Source organism: Lissotriton vulgaris, chromosome 1_1 (assembly GCF_964263255.1).
Source record: "Lissotriton vulgaris chromosome 1_1, aLisVul1.2, whole genome shotgun sequence".
NCBI classification, from domain to species: Eukaryota; Metazoa; Chordata; class Amphibia; order Caudata; family Salamandridae; genus Lissotriton; species Lissotriton vulgaris.
In genome coordinates, this window is record NC_141685.1 from 727,385,316 (window position 1) to 727,406,200 (window position 20,885).

Here is a 20,885-nt window from a genome sequence, read left to right on the forward strand (position 1 = left end):
CTGTCTCCTGGAATCTCCCAGCCCTGTCACACAAACTGCAGACAAGGAATACACAACCTAGCAGAGGCAGGCTTGGATAGTTAGACAAGAAAATACATACTTTCTAAAAGTGGTATTTTCAAACACAGAATGTTAAAACCAACTTCACTAAAAGATGCATTTCATCATTCGGAGTTCAGGCATACTAAACTCAAATTTCTACTGTGTTCCCTGAGTCAGTTAGGATTATAAAATGTAATAATCTAACTGCCCATTCTGGCCTATGGGGAATAGGTAGCCTTGCAATAGTGAAAAATGAAAATAGTGGTTATTCACTATTAGGACATGCCACACACATCAGGGCTTGTCCTACCTTATACTTGCCATGCACCCTGCCCTTGGGCCTACCATAGGGGTGTCTGATATTAAGAAAATGGAAGATTTAGGGACTGGCAAGTGGGTGCACGTGCCCAGTCAGCATGGCAGTATCAGACTGCACACAGCCTCTGCAATGGCAGGCCTTAGACACACTTTTACGGGCTGCTTCTGTGGGTGGCACAACCAGTGCTGCAAGCCCACTAGCAGCATTAGGTTCACAAGCCTGGGCACACTCAGTGCACTGTACTAGGGTCTGACAAGTAAACCAAACCAGCCAATCATGGAATCACTAATTCATACATTAATTTACAATAGGGAGTACTTATGCACTTTAGCACTGATCAGCAGTGGTAAAGTGCCCAGAGTCATAAAACCAACAAAAACAGGTCAGACAAAATACAGGAGGAAGGCAAAAAATTCCTGCAAAAAGGGCCAAGTTCAACAGTTGGTATATGTACTGATAGAGTAAGTAATTGTTTTGAATAAGTTAGAAAATTTGCAGTCAGTGTCCATTTTGACTTTGGTGCAACAATGCCTTTAAAAGTGATGTGTTGCGAATAAAAAGTTGGTCTTCTTGAAAGTTCCTTACATATTCATTCTACTAGAGCTTTTATATTTGACATGTTTTTGGTGTAGCCTAAGCCTAGATGGTTATATGGGCTCCCCTCTCTTTTTTATAATGCCTTGAAATCATCCCTGACCACTAAGTTAGAATAACAAATTAGCAACTGTGGCACCACATCTGCTGATCTATCAGCGGGTGATGAAAACTGATAGGGGTTAAAAAATAACAGCCTGAATTGATCTTCAAGCATGTCGATAGGATTATGCTTATCATGTTGACAATTGGATGTGAGTCTTTCCAACATTTTAGCACGGTTGTCTCTATATCATTAAATGAGGATAAAATAAATATTCAAGGCCTTTGTTTCAAGTAGATCAGTACAAAAAATAATCCACCTAAGTAGTTCAGATTCCCTGTCTGCACTCCCAGTAAGCTAACTTTGTAAAAGATATCCCTCTTATCATATCTCCTTGATCCCTAAGCCCCATCTGAGTCCACCAGTATTCAATATAAATTGTGTAAACTTCAACCACTATGTATTCTGTAAGTAAAGTGAAATACAAGGTCTTGCATATACCCCCACATATGCCTTATCTAATCATCTTCCCAATGTTCTTTAGCTATCTTGCAACTGACTTTTCATCAGCACTCCACTCAGCTAGCCCGCCACCATGTTTGGTGAGTTAGTTACATGACTTCCAGGTAAAGGCAAGTGTAGTGTCTATAAAATGCTAGAACATGTTCACCAGCATATTCTGAAAACTATGACATGGACACTGATTGTGCATCTGAGTTGTGGGGGGCAAAACCAGTGCCAAAATTTGCTAGAGAAATTTCCATAATCATTGAAGGATGTCAGTGAATTTTGCACTAATATGTTTCTACATCTCAGTGGTTCCACCTATTTCAGAACCACAGTTGCCCCGATTCATCTACTGCCTTCGTGGAGTTTAACAGTCCTTAAAAAGGGGTAGTTTTCAAATATCACTCTCAGCCATAATGCACAATTGCAGTTTTTAGGGTCAAAAACAGTGGCATGAATGAAACAGAGATAATTGTAGTGTTTATTTACCTGAATATGTGGAATTAGATAGCTGTTAATAGCCTTATTGTCACCTTCTATTGTATTTTAACAACTACAACTGTAAAAAGCCCTGCCCTTTGTGTTCCTTCATATGTTTATGGGTTCGTCAGTCAACAGTAGCTAAAACCATCTGACATTATATTGGCCATTCAGTGTCCTCAGCAGAGAACAGTACTACGTAATTCCCCTTTCCACATGCTATATTGTTTCTTATCATCATATGGAATGCTACACTTCTATTTACCCAAATCCCAATAATATTCTCATAACACCTGTATACTTAAGAGACATTCTTTTACCCTTGTGGTGAGAAAATATGAAAATGTTTTGTTGTGTAACTATGTTTATTTAGTCGTTAAGTGTTAGACTTGATAAAGATAAATAATTCAGTTGTTTTATAAATGTCTGTACATGAATGACATAGTGTAAAAATAGCAGCTTATTTTTATAATTCTCAAGATAACTTGATAACCATTTCAATATTCATACTACTACAGGAATGTGCACATTAACGTTGACTGGCGCAATTAAGACCTACAAGCCCAACAAGCCGTTTTTCAATGTCGAAGATACAGTTCAATATGAATGTAATGATGGATATCACAGCTACCAAAGCAACATTGTGGACACATCGGAATGTACAACAGGAGGGTGGCAATATAGACCCCAGTGCACAGGTATGTTGCCTTGCTTACACCACTGAACTTCAGAAGCAGGAAATGGGCTGCAATTGAACACTTCATTTCCATAGGCCAAGGGAGTCCACCTCTGGTCTATTAAGGTTGAAGCTCTGCAAAATATTGTGTTAATACATGTGGAATACATTTAGAATCTATGCTGCCTTTTCAAAGAGGCAGTTCTAATACAATATTCATTTACGCACTCTTTCATGCCTCTATGAATTGTCCTCAAAATATCTGAAATGGGAGTAAAATGTGAACAATCCTGCTCTATTCATACATATTAGTAGAAATAGAGAGGACTGTGCCACCTTTGCACTTTTACTGAGCAGGAGTTGGACGTTTTGAGGATGATACTCTAAGACATGTAAGTGTACATAAGAGTACCTCTACAGTGCTACTTCCCATACTCCTACATAATTTGGTGAGATTAATTTTACTGTAACCTTTGATGGTCAGCATGCTAATCTTCTCTACTGACTACCTAATGCTTATGATTGTTTTATTGTACCAGTCAACAAAGCAGCCTTTGTAAGCCTAGAGTACGTAAGTAATCTATTATGCTTGATTGATCAAAACCATTGCATATACATAACACATATAACACATATATATATAACTTAATTTAAACAAGATTACAATTTATTAGAAGTTTGTGTGGGTTAAAAGAAGCCACAGGAGAGTTTTTCTGGTTTCGGGTATCCCTTTCTCCGCACAGTGGTGTCATTTGATTTAAAGGGGACATTTTTTTTATTAATATTTTATTGAATTTTATTAGATACCTGGTACAGTTCATTAAATACAGTATACAATAAGCATAAAACCACTATACAAGTATCAAAGCATTAAAAAAGAAGAAACATTACAGATGTAACAGCTGTGGCTAATATCATAATTCATTTCACAGTTTACAGCTAGAATAGCATAGCAGCAGGGCTATAGGCGAGAGTCTCTCCAGATTTTTAGCGGGCCCATAGTTTTAAACATACTTCTCTAGTTTTCCTGCCTCTTCCCCTATAGAGGGCTTCCTCAGTACATCTAGGACATTTAGGGCCCGATGTAGGTAAATCCCATTTACCGATTTTGAAATACCGAATCCTACCGATTCGGTATTTCAAAATCGGTAAATGGTATGTAGGTCCCAACATTTGGATTCGTTACCGAATCCTTAACAATTCTTTAATTACCGATTCGGTAAATACCGAATCGGTAATGCCCATTCATTCCTATGGGCTTTGAAGCCCATAGGAATGATTAGGCATTACCGAATCGGTATTTACCGAATCGGTAAATAAAGAATTCACAAGGGTGCAGGGGGTGTCACTTTGACACCCTCTGGCACCCCCAAAACAGGCACAGGTGCCATGTGGCAGGCATACCTGCCCTAAGGGCAGGTCTGCCTGTCACATGACATAGGTGTGCATGCACACATGTGCATGCACACCGGAATCGGTATTTTACCATGGATTTGTATTCCATGGTAAAATACCGATTCTGTAAGCCATGTGCAGAAGGTACATTGCCTACCTACATTGCATTTTCGGTAATTTTACTGAATCGGTAAATATTACCGAATCGGTAATTATTTTACCGATTCGGTACATATTACCGAATCGGTAAATTTACCGATTCGGTAAAATTACCGAAAATGTGCCCCTACATCTCAATAGCCCTTTACCGATCGGAAACGGCAGAAAATCGGTATTTTCGGCCGATTCCGATCGGTAAAGGGCTACCTACATCTGGCCCTTACTATCATCCCTCTTACCCCACCCAAATAACTTAGCTGGGGTAAAATATAAGTTGAATATTGTCTTACAATGCTGGGCTCTCAGATTTGTAGAACAGAACCATTTCCCGGCCAAATCCAGTGCCTTTACTAGATCAACCACCAGATCCCCTAACTGATTCAATCTTACTGATATCACTCTGGAGAGTTAAGAATATGACTTTATAGATAGGATTGATTTTAACCCCCTCACCTACAATATATTCCACCACGATGTTTTTACCCCTGGGGAGATAGTTGGCCTTTTTCTAGATAGTGTTTGTTGCAGCTGCAAAAATTTAAATCCTTGAGCAGCGGGAATTTGATATTTACCCTGGATTTCATTAAAGCTTAGCATTCTCTCTTCTGATTCCTAGTCCCTCCCACAACCTCCAAAGACTATCGCTACTTAAAAACGGAAACAGGCTAGAATTCCAAAGTGAGGTATAATAATTAATTTTCGGAATTACCAGAAGTTTCTAGATACTCTTCCAACCTGCCAGGCACTTTCCAATATCTTGTAACGTTTTCTGTTATAATAGCGCTTATCCGTTTTGCGTAAGAGGACGCCGGTAGTCTCCTTGCCCAATAACAGCTCAAAGATAGAGGGTGGGTATTTAACCCCTAATGGAAGGTCAGATGTATTTTGGGCACTATCTAATAAGATAGCCATCTGGCTAAAGAGACAGCTCAACATATAAAATCTTATATTAGTAGCCGCTAGCCCCCTCTTATCCAACGGTAATGATAGATATTTCATAGACCGTATGATTTTGCCATATTGCCAGATGAAATTCGCAAAGGCTGCTTCTAAGGACCTTAGCACATCCTCACCGACCACCAAGGGGATAGTGCGAAATAGGTACAGTAGCTTGGGGAACATGGTCATCTTAATGACGTTAACTCTACCTATTAGAGATAGATGTACACAATTAATTCTTTTTAACTCTGTAGTAGTGGTCTTAAGTACTGGTAGGTAGTTATCCTTAACAATTGTATCTACCTTAGCGTTGATCCTAACACCCAGATAGACTGCTGATTCCATATATCTGCCATCCTTCTTTTGCATATTGTTCGAGCAGATTATCTGGGCTTTGGATTCATTGAGGTGGTAGCTGAATATTGGCCAAAGTTCTAGGTGATTTCTATAAGGGCAGCCATAGCCTGCTCCGGATCTGGCGTTGTTATTGCCAGATCATCTGCATATGCCATAAGCTTGGTTTCAAAACCGTTGCACACCACAGGATTGATATGCACACAGCCTAGGATCTTCCTAACCAGGGGGTCTATGTATAAAGCAAATAGGATTGGGGAGCAGTGGCAGCCCTGTCGAGTCCGCAGAGATATGAAAATCTCCTCAGATCTGTCTTATATCAATTGGACTCTTGCTACAGGATTGACATACATGGCCCTTATAGCTCTCAAGATATTAGGTCCAAAGCCCCTCTGCTCCAATATCCCCCACAGATAGCTCCATGTGACCCAATCGAAGGCCTTTTCCGCGTCGAGGAGGATCATGGCGATCCGACCCAAATGGCAGCCTGGGCGTCGAATAACGTGATTGCCCACCTGATATAATCAGCAGTGTCGAGACCCGGTACAAACCTGTGCTGCCATGGTGAGACTAGACCGCCAATGATCCCCCCCAGCCTCTTGGCCAAGGCCTTTGAATAGATTTTTGTGTCTGCCTTTATGAGGGATATTGGGCAATAGGAGCCCGGATCTTCCTTGGCCTTTCCCTTTTAATGAAAAACAACAATATTTGTACTTCTCCAGGAGCCCGGCACAACTCCAGAGTAGAATACCCCATTGAAGAGATCCAACATAAATGGTGTTAAAACATCCTGAAGGCACTTGTATACCTCGATAGGGATATTATCTGGCCCTGTAGCCTTCCCTGCTGCCAAATCTTGCAAAGCTTCTTCGACTTCGCGCATAGTCATATCAGACTCTAGCATTAGTTTATCTTGTTCTTCTAGTTTATGGACAAAATTATCATCCCCTTGTCCTGTCGGGCCATCCCCTCCACGCAGTGCAGTCCTATCCTCCTCCGTATACAAGTGCTGGTAGAAGTTTTCAAATACTCTGCAGATATCAGCTGGCTCTACAAACTCACGATCATCTTCCCGTATTTTTAAGATAACATTTCTACTGTTTCCCTGTTTAATTTTCAGAGCCAGAAGCTTCCCAGCCTGCTCTCCTGCTTTATACATTGCTCCCCTATGCACCTGATATTCCTCTGCATGTTTCTGAGCAATCCATTTGTTCAGGTCGGCCTTAATAGTCACAATTTTATCAACACTTTGAACTGTCTCATTTTCACATATAATATTGCTAAGATGTCGTTTCTCTGCCTTTATTAACTGCCCAACCAATTCCTCATGTTCTTCTCGGTCGGCTTTCCTCTGCCTAGCAGAAAAGCTAAATGTCTCCCCCCTGAGACCTGATTTAAAGGCGTCCCAGACGCAATTGCGTGAGGCACTAAACCTATTTGCATCAAAGAACTCTACAGCTCAAGTGCTCTATAAATTGGGGATTAGCCAAGAGTCTTCTCTCGAATGTCCATCTCGATCTAATTTTTGGGGTTTTCTCAAAGTTGTAGATTAAGACCAGGGGATTATGGTCCGAGATAAGTTTCGGAAGTTTTTTAATCCACACCCTCGACATTTCTGACAATGAGATTAAAAAAAAAATCTAGCTTAGAATATTTCATATGCGGGTGTGAGAAATATGTATACCCTACATCATGTTGCTCTTTGTGTCCCCAAACATCTATTAAACTATGCGGGTCAAACAGGGTACACAGAGCTTTATACACCCTGGGATTACTACCCCTATACATTCTAGACCCGTCCCCACCCCTAAGATCAGCAGAGGTATTAAGATCCCCGCAACAAATGAGAGGAGAGGCCCAATTCGCTAGTTCTATTTCCAAATTATTAAATATTTCTGGGTCATCTTGATTAGATCTATAAATTACACACAGCGTGAGCCCAATCTTTAATTTGGCAATTACCCAGCAACCCCCAGAATCTGCTACGGATGATTGATCCTCCTAGACAAGATTTCCCCAGTATGGCCACCCCCCTTATAGTAGATGTCCGGGAGGAGCAAACCAGCAAATCAAAACCTTTCATACTTAATAGATATTTTTTGGCCCATGGTAAGTGGGTTTCTTGTAAACAGATTAAATCTAACTGATTAGATTTTGCTAAATATCCCAGTCTTTGCCTCTTGGACCAATCATTCAGCCCTCCCACATTGATAGAGCATATCTTAAGCTTCCCCATTGATACTTAAAACAAAAATACTCAAAAACTCCCTTTTTACAAAACTGTATGGTGCTGATACTAAAAGCATAGTGGTCACAAAGTCGAAACCCTCGTACCAGGTAAACTTTTTTCTCCCCTTCATAGAACCGTCCACCCCACCTCGAACCCTCCCCCCCACCCCCACCCCCATACCTCATCCCACCCACCCTCCCAACCCTAGAACACCCTTCCACCCCCTGGGACTCTCAGACGAGAGTCTGAGCATGTGATGTATACTGCGAGAGTGGGCAGTGGCTAACTCAACGTGCACAGATATCCTAATGTGACCCTTGATTATCATAGATAAATGAAAGAAATTAACAGGCCTTGCCTCAAAAGGGGGGAGAGCCCTATTCAGATATCTACTAATTAAGAAGTTCCGTTCCCTATCCCCACTAACCCGGTGACTAGCTCTCTGTTTTACAGACATTACAGAAGTAGACCTCATTTCACATTTCACAAGACCGCGTGCCCCCCCTTACCCACCTTCCTCCACTAATGATTGTTTGAATGAAAGAACCATCAATAATCGTTGTACCGAAGAACTGACAGCTCTAAAACTTGCCCACTACTCTTTAACAGGACTTATAACAGGACAGCCTCCTATTTGTCCAATGTGCCCAGATATTCTTTAGCCTTAATCTCTGACGCGAAACATAGAACAGAACCATTATTTATTACTTTCAATAGTGCTGGGTTGATCAGGAGCACCTGTAATTTTTTGTCCTGGAATGGTTTGATGAGCTGTCTTAGCCGCCAGCGTCTCTCCACTGTCACATGGTAAAAGTCAGGGCGGACAAAGAAGGAGACCCCACCACTTGACCTTTTGGCGTCTGGCCTCATAGATTGCCTACCGCAAAAGGAAGTTGCTGAAAAAGACGAGTAGGGCCCGGGGTCTCTCCCCTACCTTAGCCGGTGTCCGAGGTTTCAGTGGAATGCAGTGTGCCCTTTGGAATTCAGATGACTAGTTACATTCTGACAGTTCCGGAAAGGCCCCTTTGAAGAGGTCAATTACATATCATCTGGCGTCGGACCCTTCAAGACCCTTCTGTACTCCCAATACTCGAAGATTGTTGCGTCTCTGCCTGTTTTCTGACTCTTCGAGTTTGCATTGGATGTCCCTGATCTGTGCAGAATGTGCCTCTGCCATAGATGTGGCCTTAAACGCATCAGCTTCTGTAACAACAATCCTCTCCTCCAAATTTGAAACTCTGTCACCCATATTTGAAAATGCCTTTGACAGCTTGCTTACAACGCCCTGCATTTTCCTCATCCCTGCTTGGGTCTTCCGGCTATCCTGCCTAGTCTCTTCTCTATGGGCCAGAATGGCCTGATGTATTACATCTAGCGTTGAGGGTGCTCTTTTGTCCACTAGCATTGCCTCTTTAGATTTTTGCATGGGTGTAGCAGGACAGTTATCCTGGGACAACTCCCTTCTTCCCCTGGTACGACCCCCCCTGTTCTGCATCGCTTTCAGTATGGATTTTACGGCTGTTTTAGGGGTTTTGTCATCAAAGTCTTCTCCATTCGAATATGCACTGCTCCCCCCTAGCGATGTGCTTGTTCTATCATCAGACCATTCGGCTCCTTCAGATAGAGAATAGAAACAGTCACTATGTTCCTTCTTCACTTTTCCCCCCCCTGCCCCTCCTGCTCCTCTTGCTCCCGTTTCCCCCTCTCCTTACTCTTTTGTTCATCTCTTTGAAGGCCCGATCTAGATGATTTAGGCGATTTAGATGATTTTGTTGATGTACTCACTACCGGGTCTGGTAGCGCCTGGTGGAGGCCGGTCTACAGGGGCTCATTAGATTGGTCACGCTTATCTGAGCTTTGGGGCTGGGAGGGTCCGCTAACCTGCCCCCCTGATCCGACGTGTGCAGCACTCAGAGGGGGCCTGCCACTACCCCCCTCAGACCCCTCACCCTCCTCAAACTCCATACTATCCTTATTTGGGCCCCCTGCTGGGGCGGACATAGTACTCAGCTGAATGGGCCTTTCGGATTCCTTGCTTTCGACAATCACAGTCACAGTCCCTGAAGTTACTGGGGTACTGGAGTTGCTGGAGACACTGGAGTCTCTGGGCCCCCTGAGGTAGGGAGAGGGAGAGGGAGGGTGGGAATGACAACATCTTGCAGAGTAGCCCCCTTTGCGGCAGCCTGGCTTACCTCGTCACCCAGGGTTATGTCCTCCTTAATCTCTGCGCCGCTATCCTGTTCGAATCCATGTTTTTAACAGAATCTTTGGACGCCCTCACCCTCTGCAGGAGCTGCACTACTGAGGGTCCTGCTGTACGATCCTTGGAAGGGGCTCCGCCCCTCCCTCTCCTTGGTGGTAGTGGTGGTGTCAGAGGATCTTGATCCTGATCAAGGTTCAGGGAGAGCATCTTTCCTGGGCCCGGCGAACACAGTGGGGGGCTCCCAAATGCCCCTGCCCCTGCCGCTGCCTCCTCCGCCTCTGCTGCCCCTCCACGCGGACCTTGCGGGCTGCCGTCGCCACAGCCGCCCTTGACCCAGCCGCTGACAATGCTTTTGGAGGCATCTCTGATCCCTCCAGGACGCCGCCTCCACTGGCTCCGCTAGCAGTCACACCGGCCGGTACCACGGGCACAGTAACAAGCCTTCGAACGGCGTCCTGCGCCAGCTGCTTCAATGCACGAGTGATAACCGCAGTGAGGCAAACCTTCCAAAGTCTCTGCCGATGCACCTGCCTGACTCCTACGAACATCAGGAGCAAATGGGAGTGTGGAGTAAGAGAGGCAAGGTAATAGCGAGGAGTGAAGAGTGAAGACACAGTGATGAGGGGCAATGAGGAGCGATTCTTGGTAACTTAGTGACTGCTGAATGATGAAAGCAGGGCGGTCAGATGCGATGCAGTACGGTGTGCAACTGGCGAAAGGTGACGATCAGGAGGTAGGCGCTGTGAAACTACAAAGCTGCGTCTTCAAGGTGAGATAGTCCACAATGGGCTCGTCAAAATCTGATCTCGAGGTCTTTCATCTGCGAAGTCGGTGGGGTCTGCAGAGCCTGCCCTTGATGCGTGCTTCGGATACGGCTTACGGATACGGCTTGGCTCTGCTTGGCTCGGCTCGGCTCTCAAAGGATCACCTACTAGAGTCAAATGCCACTGCCTCTATCTCGGCATTCGGCCAGCTAAGCAGCGGCCGCCATCTTGTCCCCCACAGGATTTTCCTGATTTAAAGGGGACATTGGATGGTTCCAGAATTCATTCTTTTATTTTATTTATTTGTGAAATTCATATCTCAAATCTTTATTTCGATCAATTGATCATAAAAGATATACAACAGTTAATCATCATTAAAAAATTATTTAAAAAAAAAAAAAGTTAAAACAAGAGTAGCAGTGTATCAAAAATGAGAGATTTTCAGTGGTCCCCTGCCATCTTTACATGTCGGGTTCTGGCATACCACATTGCTGTTAAAAATGTGGCCAGAGCAAACACCGTTGACGGGGATAAGTCTGTTTTTAAAACTCTAAATGCAGGAAGAAAAGTTCTGAATCCCAAGTTTCTCAATAGTGGGAGCAACCAGTATCGTCTGCTTTTGAGGTAGGCTGGGCAGAAAAAGATGACATGAACTTCACTCTCTTTAGTATGAGCACAAGCAGGGCATAACTCGGTAGACGGCTGTCCCGCCCACGCTTTAGTGAAAGTCTTTAGGGGAAGAGTCCCATACCTCCATTGTAAAAAAAGTTTCCTTGTTAAAACAGGAGCCATTGCATCCAAAACGCTTTCGAAATTGTATAAGTCTTTAATTACAATAAAGGCATATGTCAGAGAACCCTCTCGAGCACTGGCCAGGACTCGGGTAAGCATTTTTTCATAATATAGTCTGGAGAGTGCTTTCCTTGAAATCCTGATACTTGTACTTACTGGGTGTGACCACAGTTCTGGTAATCCGAGGGTCTCACATGTTGTCTTAATGTAATTTAGCCAAGGTATCTTGGCAGCGTTAGGTAAAGTTAAAAATTCCAGCAGCTCAGATCGATAATAAGTGAGGTCCTGGCTGCTCCAAATGCGGCGCCAGAATGTAATAGGCTTTAGCCCTAGTTCCTCTCCGATGGGCCTCAGAGCCAAGTCCAGTCTCCGGGGCAGGAGTGGAGTACTTGGTGGTAGGGCAGTAAGCTGTCTTATAAATTTATTTTCCGTCACCTGTAGGTTGGAAGATGACGTGTGGCCCCACAACTCCACCCCGTAGATAACACCGCACCGGGCCTGCATTTTATAAATTTGGATAGCGGGGGACAAAGGGCGGAAAGTTGACTTTGACGCAATTCTCATGATGCCCCCCGCCTTCTGAGCTAACCTCATATTGGCTTTTGTCTGGTGGGCCCCCCACGTCAAGTTTTGGTTTAGCGTTAACCGCAAATACTCTATGGTGTGTACCCTTTCCAGACGCACAGAACCGAGTAGGGGATTTGGGTGCTTTGGGGACTTGGGATTTAAAATCATAAATTTAGTTTTTTGGGGGTTATTTTCGAGGCCCCTTTCTGTGCAGAAGTCCTGGAAGCCACCGAGCACCCTCTGTATGCCCATCGGGGTTTTAGATAGCAGCAGGGTGTCGTCCGCAAACATAATGGCAGGCACCCTGCTGCCGGTCAGTTTTGGGGCGTAGGTGTTGGCAATCCCGGTCAGGTGTGAGATTACCCCATTCACAGAGAGGCAGAACAGGGTAGGTGCAAGCACACAACCCTGCCTCACCCCTCTGCGAACGGGGAATCTTTCAGTCAGTTTTCCACTTCTCCCACATCTGACCCTTGCGAAGGTGTTGTGGTGTAGTTTAATTAGAATCGCAAGGATGTCTTTTGGGACGCCTAGTTCTATCATTACCTCCCACAATTTTGCTCTTGGCACTAGGTCGAAGGCGGCACGCAGGTCCACAAAGACCGTATATAGGGTGCCGCCCTCGATAAGTGCCCTCCTCCAGTATATAAGATTTAATCTAAATACTTGGTCAATTGTGGAAACACCCCTCCTGAATCCAGCCTGGTACGGGCTGAGAGTGTCCGTTTCCTCCAGCCAATTCTGCAAGCGATTCAGTATTAATCTACCAAAAAGCTTCTGCGAGACGTCAATGAGGCTTATGGGGCGATAGATGGCTGGGAGCAGAGGGGATCCCTTTTTGAATATAGGGACCACCTCTGCGCCCAGCCAAGTATCTGGAACCTCCATGCCCCCAAGCACCGCATTAAATATCAACAATAGATACGGTGCCATAGGGCAGGGGCAATATTGGGTTCAATGGCAGAGGGGAGATCCTCTGACCCGTGGTTAACCACTCGCCAAAATTTGCGAGAATCTTTATTGGCTAGTGCCTCAGACAGATCTTCCCAATACTTTTGGTCCCATTCGGCCTTGGCATTTGCCAACAGTGTCCTGTAGGCCCGTCTTGTATTATCTCGCGGCATCCATGAGCCTTAATTACAGATAAAAGTTCTTGTTTTGATTCCCGGCATGCGGCATTGTACCAGGATTTTTTCTTTAGCACACTGGTTTTTGGTGGCGCTTCTGCGAATAGGTCTAAGTGTAGTGTGTTTATTAATTCTTTATGGGTTTGTCCCAGTGATTCTAGATTCCCTCGGTCATCTAATTTATCGGCATGACCAAATGCCTTCTCAAGTACTGGAGTTATTCTGGCATAGAGCCTAGATAGTTTTACGTCAATTGTTACCAGCTTCCCCCACCTCACTCTCCTCCTATTGTTCTCTAAGAGTAGCCCAGTGGTTGTATTTCCGTTATCCGAACCCGTTTCCTCTATACCTGGAATGACATATTCAAGTATGAGGGTGTTGTGGTCACTATCCTCTCTACTCAGTACCCTAAAATCAATTTTTCGAGTCCAGTTTGATATTTGGACTAGAATATAATCTAGTCTGGATTCATTGCCTGGTTTGTTGAAAGTACATTTACAGGGGTTGTCTGATTTTGTACGCCCATTGCATGCTCTTAGACCATAATTGAGGGTCAATGCTGTAATTTGTAATGCAAGGGGTGTCCAGGCTCTTGGTGGGGGAGTCACCATGTCTGGTATCAGGCAACTAACATCATCCTCTAGGGAAGGTCCTTCCAACAAGCCAGGGAGTGGCTCGTAGTGGAAATTGAGGTCTCCTGCTACCAAATGCGGGAGATCCCTTGGGACATCGCTCAGGAGGGCTGAGAGATCCTCGATCGTTTTCGATTCCCCTGATATAGGCACGGGTCTCGAGTAAACATTAATGACCAACAACTTGACCAGATTTGGCCATTCTAGTATAACGGGTAAAATGTCCTCAGAATCCTCGACTAAACACCTAGCCTTGCAACCCAGGTGGGAGGCAATCAAAGTTGCCAACCCTCCTGACGGACGTCCCTTGCCCCCCCATTTTGCTTTTTTTGAGAAAACTTCGAAACCTGGGCACGTGAACTCCTCTCTTGCCCAGGTTTCCTGAAAAAGGCAGATTTCTTTTGAGCTGATGAATGACAGCCAATCGGGACATTCGATTTTGTTGCCAATACCCGCTACGTTCCATGAGATTATGTTGAGCGCAGCGGGCCTTGGAGGTGATAGCTCGGTGTTAAACAGGATGTTCTCTGTGGGGGCGAGTGTAGGATTTGCCATTAAGGTTTGTGGCAATTCTCCTTGTTCAACCTCTGAGTTGGTAGTATTGTCCCCTGTGTCAACTATATGACCAGGGTGGTCTTGGAAATGGTTTAAAGTGTCCGGAGTAGTTTTTAATTGTATTTGTGACCGGAGTTGATCTCCGGTGGTAGGTCTATCCTCACCATAATTTGCTATAGCAGGGTGGTCCACCGCCCTTATGTTCGAATCAACCAGTCAATCAACCATTTCCAGGGTGCTATACCTATTTGAAATTGGAAGGTAGGCTGGGTGATGCAATCTATGTGGGCCAGGGACTCCTCTCGGTCTGCCTCCCCATCCCCCTCTCCTTCTGGTGCTGTACTCCCACCCCTCCCACTCTTCATGTAATGGTGGGTATTCAGGGAGCGTGTTCCTGCGGTAATAAGGCTCCCTTCTCCCTACGCTGTTGCTTTCCCACTCTCCCAATAACTCCTGATGGTTCCCCCATCTAGGATCTTCAGATAGATAGATACTTGATGGGTAGAAGAACGAGAGGGGTAAAGCCTGGATTAAATTCCCTTGGTTGTCCGGGGCCCAGCTACAAATGTACGAGGGTGTCCTTGGATCCCTAAAGCTGACCTCGATGCAATCACTCCTGATTGTCTTTCTCAGGTTACCCACCCAGGCGACGCGACTCGTGCAAATTACAGCTGTGCAAGATTGGCCCTCGGCCTTATGTTTTGCTGTCCTGCTCGGCTGCCTTGGCTGTGCTTTGTATTTGTGTTTACAGTTTCCTCTCTACTATGTTGAGGAATTTTGTGAATCAGCAGATCTATTGGTTGGAATCAGATTTGAAGCAGGCCAGCACTGCCTGTCTGCAGGTGCGAATTCCAGCTTGGTTGTAGAGGGGTCAAGGAAGTAAACGTTGTTCTTTTGCTAGACTTGTGCAGATGAAAATTATGTGGACAAGAATTTCTGGTCCATGAGTGCATAGTCACTAGGCTTCCTCTTCCAGGGTGGAAGGTGAGGTAGGATTGGCATTATACCGAACTGATATTTTAGGTATTTCTTTTTTAGTGTGATGTTGAATCCTGCACTCAGGTACGATTATGGTTTGGCGGCGACATAGTCGTTAAGTACAAGCTAGCCGTGTGCCCTTTTTGTAAGTTTGGCCTTATCTTCTGCCTTTGACATCACTCTGATGGTTTTAGAGACCACTTTCTTAAAGCTAGTATGGGTTGCTGAGGATTCCTCTGCAATTTCCAACCCTAATTGGTTTAGGGAGTCTCTGAGGTATACTCCGGCTAGTGAGGACCCTCTTTGTGACAGTATAGCCCAGAGATGACAATTAAATGTGTTTTGCTCTGCTCCTCTGATCTTATGCCAGCATTTTATAAAAGTTCCTTCTAGCCAGGGACTGTTCTGGAGCCCAAACTCTAGCCTTATTTGCATAGGAGAGGCATAGTTTGGAATGTGAAAGATCGTTCTGTATGATCTGGTGATTATTTTTTCCACTGTGATTGAGTCTCTTCCTCGCATTGCCTCACTCCCATATGTTATAGAGGAGTCAATGAGGGCCCAACAAGTGCTTTTTTTAGAGACTTCCTGGCAAAAGTTATAGTGTTGCCTTTCCGTCTTAGTGCTTCTTTTTGAGGGTTGAAGGAACATTTTTTGACTAGCAGGACTCGTAGGCATTCTTTATTCCTTTGCTAGTTCTATTTGTTGTTTAACCAGGAACCAACAAGGTAATTTCTTCTTGGAAAGATCTATTGTGTGAGAAGTTAACCTGGCATACGATGTCCACTAGTTCTAGTGGGCACCTTGCACCAGTCTAATCGTCCCTTATTGATGGTGGTTGTAAAGTCAACCTTAGAGAAAGCTATCCTAGTGGTAGCATGAACCAGCAGTCCTCAGGCTAAGACTTCAGTAGGCGAGTTAAGCCGGGTGCATAGATGTCTTTTCGTGTCGTGTTTCGTCTGCATTTTTTAAGGAGAGCGAGCTGCAAAGAAGTGCTGCAGGCGACCAGAGGAAAAGTGTCCGAGTGGATCCAAGCGTGGATCGAAGATCTGAAGAGCCTGAAAGTAGAAGGGACAGAGTCTGGGTCACTAGCCCGGGACCAGGAAGGAACCTGGCGATGTCAGGTGATTTCAAGTGAAGTAGTCAAACTTGTCTCTTCAGCCACGAGGTCCAGGAGGCATCAACGATGACCAGGTGCTGGATTTGAGTTGTCCCATAATGGATCTAGAAGACTGCAGTGTTGGTATCCGGATTGGACCCAACAAGCCTTGGCAACTGAAACCCATGCAGGATGTCAGAATTGGCTCTGTTGCAGACCAGCCAGCTCTGTGGCGCTTCTCCTTTTCAGGGAATCTGGAAAAAGCCTGGGGCAACCAGGAAAGCAAGTTTAGTTCAAATAAAGATCTTCAGAGGGCTCACTAGCCAATAGGCAAGGAACCGAGAAGATGCATCAAGCTCAAATGCAAAAGTGGGGCCCATGGGACACTCGTGGAGTGTGTGGGCCTGGGCTTCAGTGCAAATGGTGATCGGGGCTGGGGCTTCTCATACCCCAATGCACAATTTACTGAGGCTTCAGGAAAGGAGTGCAGGTGGCAAAATGCAGGATGTCCAGGGTGTCTGGTCCCACATCTCTCGTATCTGCCACAGGTCTCAGCTTTGCTGTGGATGTGGGTCGCAGTCAGAGAAATCTGAAATTCTAATTCCTTTGTCGCAGAGTCTTCGGGATCCGACGGGAGCCTTGAAACTGCAGACCGGCAAAGTTGCTGTTGGTGCCTGTTTGCACCGGGTGGTCACTCCTTGACCACAAGAGAGATAGCTTCCATCTTCCAGTCAGAATGGAATGTCGAAGGTCCAGGATATGTCTTTCAAAGATTCGTCCAGGGTAATCTAACGTCCTAGGGACACAGCTCTTATACTTATACTAAGGATGGGGCTGGACTACCCAGCTAGGTCCCTCCTATGGGTGGACCTGAGAAGGGGGTGGTTACACCCCTTTCCCTTTGTCCAGTTTCGCACCAGAGCTGGGGTTGTGTGCTCCAGCAACTGGTTTGAGCTGGCTATGCATGGAGCACCTTGTGTGCCCCAGGCAGTGTCTAGACGCATTCACTGAATGCACCCCTCCCTGCCCCAATACACAAAAATCCTGTCTGGGGAGGTGCCAGCCCCTCCCTGGACAGGAAACCTATTGTCCAGGCCTCCCCTGCCGGAGTTTCATCCAGCAACAGGAGGTCAGACTCGTGTCTGTGGCAGCAGCATCCATTTTGTGATGCTGAGGCTCTGTTTACCTTTAACCGGGTAAACCAGTAACTACATGTCTTCTCCCTCTAGAAGGGTGGAATGCTACCCCCTCCACCAGAACTGGCGGGGGGTAGTATTCCAAAGGGTTTGGCACCTTACACGGCATGTTTTGATAAAGCCAAACCAAAGTTAGCATTAACCGCAAGGATTATAATGCACTTAAGAGTATATGGTATGGCTATATCATAGAACATCTATAAGGAGATGATTCCGAAAGCTGCAGAGGCGCTCAGCTCATGCTAGGGCATCCTCTCACATAAAACCAAGCACTCTGCCTCCAGGATTGTCGAGGCCAACCATAGGAGTGGCTTATAGGTATATATGTGTCTATATATTTAGGTAGATATAGGTATACTATATCTAAGTTTGGGGTGATAACACCACCTTACCCAGGCTGTGTGAAGAGACCTGTGGTGTCAGTTTGGAAGGCCAGCCAGGGGTGGCAAAGTACATGCTGCAGCCCCTGGTAGGCCTGGCATGCACCTATGCCCTGTGTACCTATGGTACACTATACAGGGGCTCACAAGGGTGACCCAGTACCCAATCTGGTATGGACCTAAAGTACATGGAGCCCATGTTATAGAGAAAGCAGATAGACTTGGGGCCCTGAATAGCAGGGTACCAGGCCAACTAAGTCGAAAACCAGCAAAACCCCAGGAAAAAAGTGGGGGTAACCATATAGTCAGATTCCACCTTCCTACTCAACCCCCCCCCCCTCAAACAAAAGGAGATAAGGCTATCCTTGTCCAGGTAAGCCTATATTGACTAAGTGGCCATATAAGGAAGTACCTGCACTAGCATGGTTACCCCCTGTCTTATGGTCCACTAAGCAATCCCTCACCCTAAGGGTATCAGAGGGTCTCCACCATTGGGAATTACTTTCTGTGGGGTGTTTTGGCAAAGTAAAAGGCTGGTGCTGGGATAGAGTACTGAAGTGAGGCTCCACTAAAGTTGGGCTCAGCTTCCTCCAATCACTATCCACCATGTATGCCTTTCCTTCTATGACTGAGTTGCACTGTGCTCTCAGGGTCAACCTTTGTCTACCTACAGCTGGAGGTTGGGTCACTTTGGTTGGACCACTGGAGGGGCAGTTCAGGTTTGGGAACACTGAGTCCCTGGTTTGCCTGTGTCCAGCAGAATCCATCTGGTGGAGGTTCTTACACAAGGGTAAGGGAGATTCCTCAGAGTGTACACTTAAGAGTATATGGTATGGCTATATCATAGAACATCTATAAGGAGATGATTCCGAAAGCTGCAGAGGCGCTCAGCTCATGCTAGGGCATCCTCTCACATAAAACCAAGCACTCTGCCTCCAGGATTGTCGAGGCCAACCATAGGAGTGGCTTATAGGTATACATGTGTCTATATATTTAGGTAGATATAGGTATACTATATCTAAGTTTGGGGTGATAACACCACCTTACCCAGGCTGTGTGAAGAGACCTGTGGTGTCAGTTTGGAAGGCCAGCCAGGGGTGGCAAAGTACATGCTGCAGCCCCTGGTAGGCCTGGCATGCACCTATGCCCTGTGTACCTATGGTACACTATACAGGGGCTCACAAGGGTGACCCAGTACCCAATCTGGTATGGACCTAAAGTACATGGAGCCCATGTTATAGAGAAAGCAGATAGACTTGGGGCCCTGAATAGCAGGGTACCAGGCCAACTAAGTCGAAAACCAGCAAAACCCCAGGAAAAAAGTGGGGGTAACCATATAGTCAGATTCCACCTTCCTACTCAACCCCCCCCCCCCCCCCTCAAACAAAAGGAGATAAGGCTATCCTTGTCCAGGTAAGCCTATATTGACTAAGTGGCCATATAAGGAAGTACCTGCACTAGCATGGTTACCCCCTGTCTTATGGTCCACTAAGCAATCCCTCACCCTAAGGGTATCAGAGGGTCTCCACCATTGGGAATTACTTTCTGTGGGGTGTTTTGGCAAAGTAAAAGGCTGGTGCTGGGATAGAGTACTGAAGTGAGGCTCCACTAAAGTTGGGCTCAGCTTCCTCCAATCACTATCCACCATGTATGCCTTTCCTTCTATGACTGAGTTGCACTGTGCTCTCAGGGTCAACCTTTGTCTACCTACAGCTGGAGGTTGGGTCACTTTGGTTGGACCACTGGAGGGGCAGGTCAGGTTTGGGAACACTGAGTCCCTGGTTTGCCTGTGTCCAGCAGAATCCATCTGGTGGAGGTTCTTACACAAGGGTAAGGGAGATTCCTCAGAGTGTTGAGGAATTTTCACGTGGCTAGGGCTACTAAACTGGGTACCCCTAATCTGCTGATGTGGGGTTCCTCTGGACAGGGGGCCCTTTGGAGTCCACTGACCTCCCTGACTTCTACAGCCCTGGGCTGATTGAGGCAGGGTAGAGAGCGGCAGGTTACCTGCTCCAGACTGGGTACCACCTTGGAAGGGTCCACTGACGTCAGGGGCTCGGCCAGGCCAGGCTTGACTACCTCTGGGGCAGTTCCTTCACAAGGGGTAGGGTCAGTTCCCTGAAAAGGCTGACCCTCACCTAAAGCCTGGTGGGAGGGAGACTTTTCTTCCTCCCCAATGCTCTCTGTCTGTGTGGAGTGATCCATAGTTTCAGGCTTCACAACACAATAATCAGTTTGGGTTTGGGCTGTGACCATCAAAGCCCTCCTAATCTGTCCAGGAAGGCCTATCATTTTGGACTGGGCCTGTTTCTCCACCTCAGCCCAGGCTGAGATTTTTATATCATTGCCTAGTAATCAATCTACAGGCAAGTTTGTAGATACTGCCACTCTCTTTTGGCCAGTGACACCTCCCCAGCTGAGATTTACTACTGCCATGGCATGATCTGTCTTCACTCCATCAATATTGACCACCTGGTAGCTAAACCCAGGTAACAGTTTTTCTGGGGGCACTAGATTCTCTGCCACCATGGTGATACTAGCCCCTGTGGCCCTATAGGCCACAACTGTCTGATCATTGATATGGGGCTCCTGTCTGTACTTGCCCAAGGTATTGGGACAAGCAGTGAATTCGGCAAACCCCATGCCACCATCACAGACTAGAGTTGCTGTGGTAGGGGACCTGGTTAGGCCAGAGTCCGCCTTAGTTCCTCAAGTATACCCAGCCAAATTCTTGGGGGCACTCCCACTACCTGGATGATTACTACTAATAGTAACAGGAGGTGTTGGAGTATTGCTTTGAGGAATATTTTCCTTATTGTTGGCTTTAGGGCAACTGCTGTCAGTTTTCCAGTGG

The 20,885-nt window shown here is 45.8% G+C and overlaps 1 protein-coding gene across 3 annotated transcripts in view; it reads left to right on the top strand.

The window, feature by feature from the left end:
- Positions 1-20,885, top strand: part of LOC147747719 (coagulation factor XIII B chain-like) — a 1,426,313-nt gene that overhangs the window by 283,865 nt on the left and 1,121,563 nt on the right. For all 3 annotated transcript variants that reach the window (XM_086955242.1, XM_086955259.1, XM_086955250.1), the window contains one exon: positions 2,504-2,683. In XM_086955242.1, the coding sequence (XP_086811368.1) occupies positions 2,504-2,683 (180 nt within the window). The remainder of the gene's footprint in view (positions 1-2,503; positions 2,684-20,885) is intronic.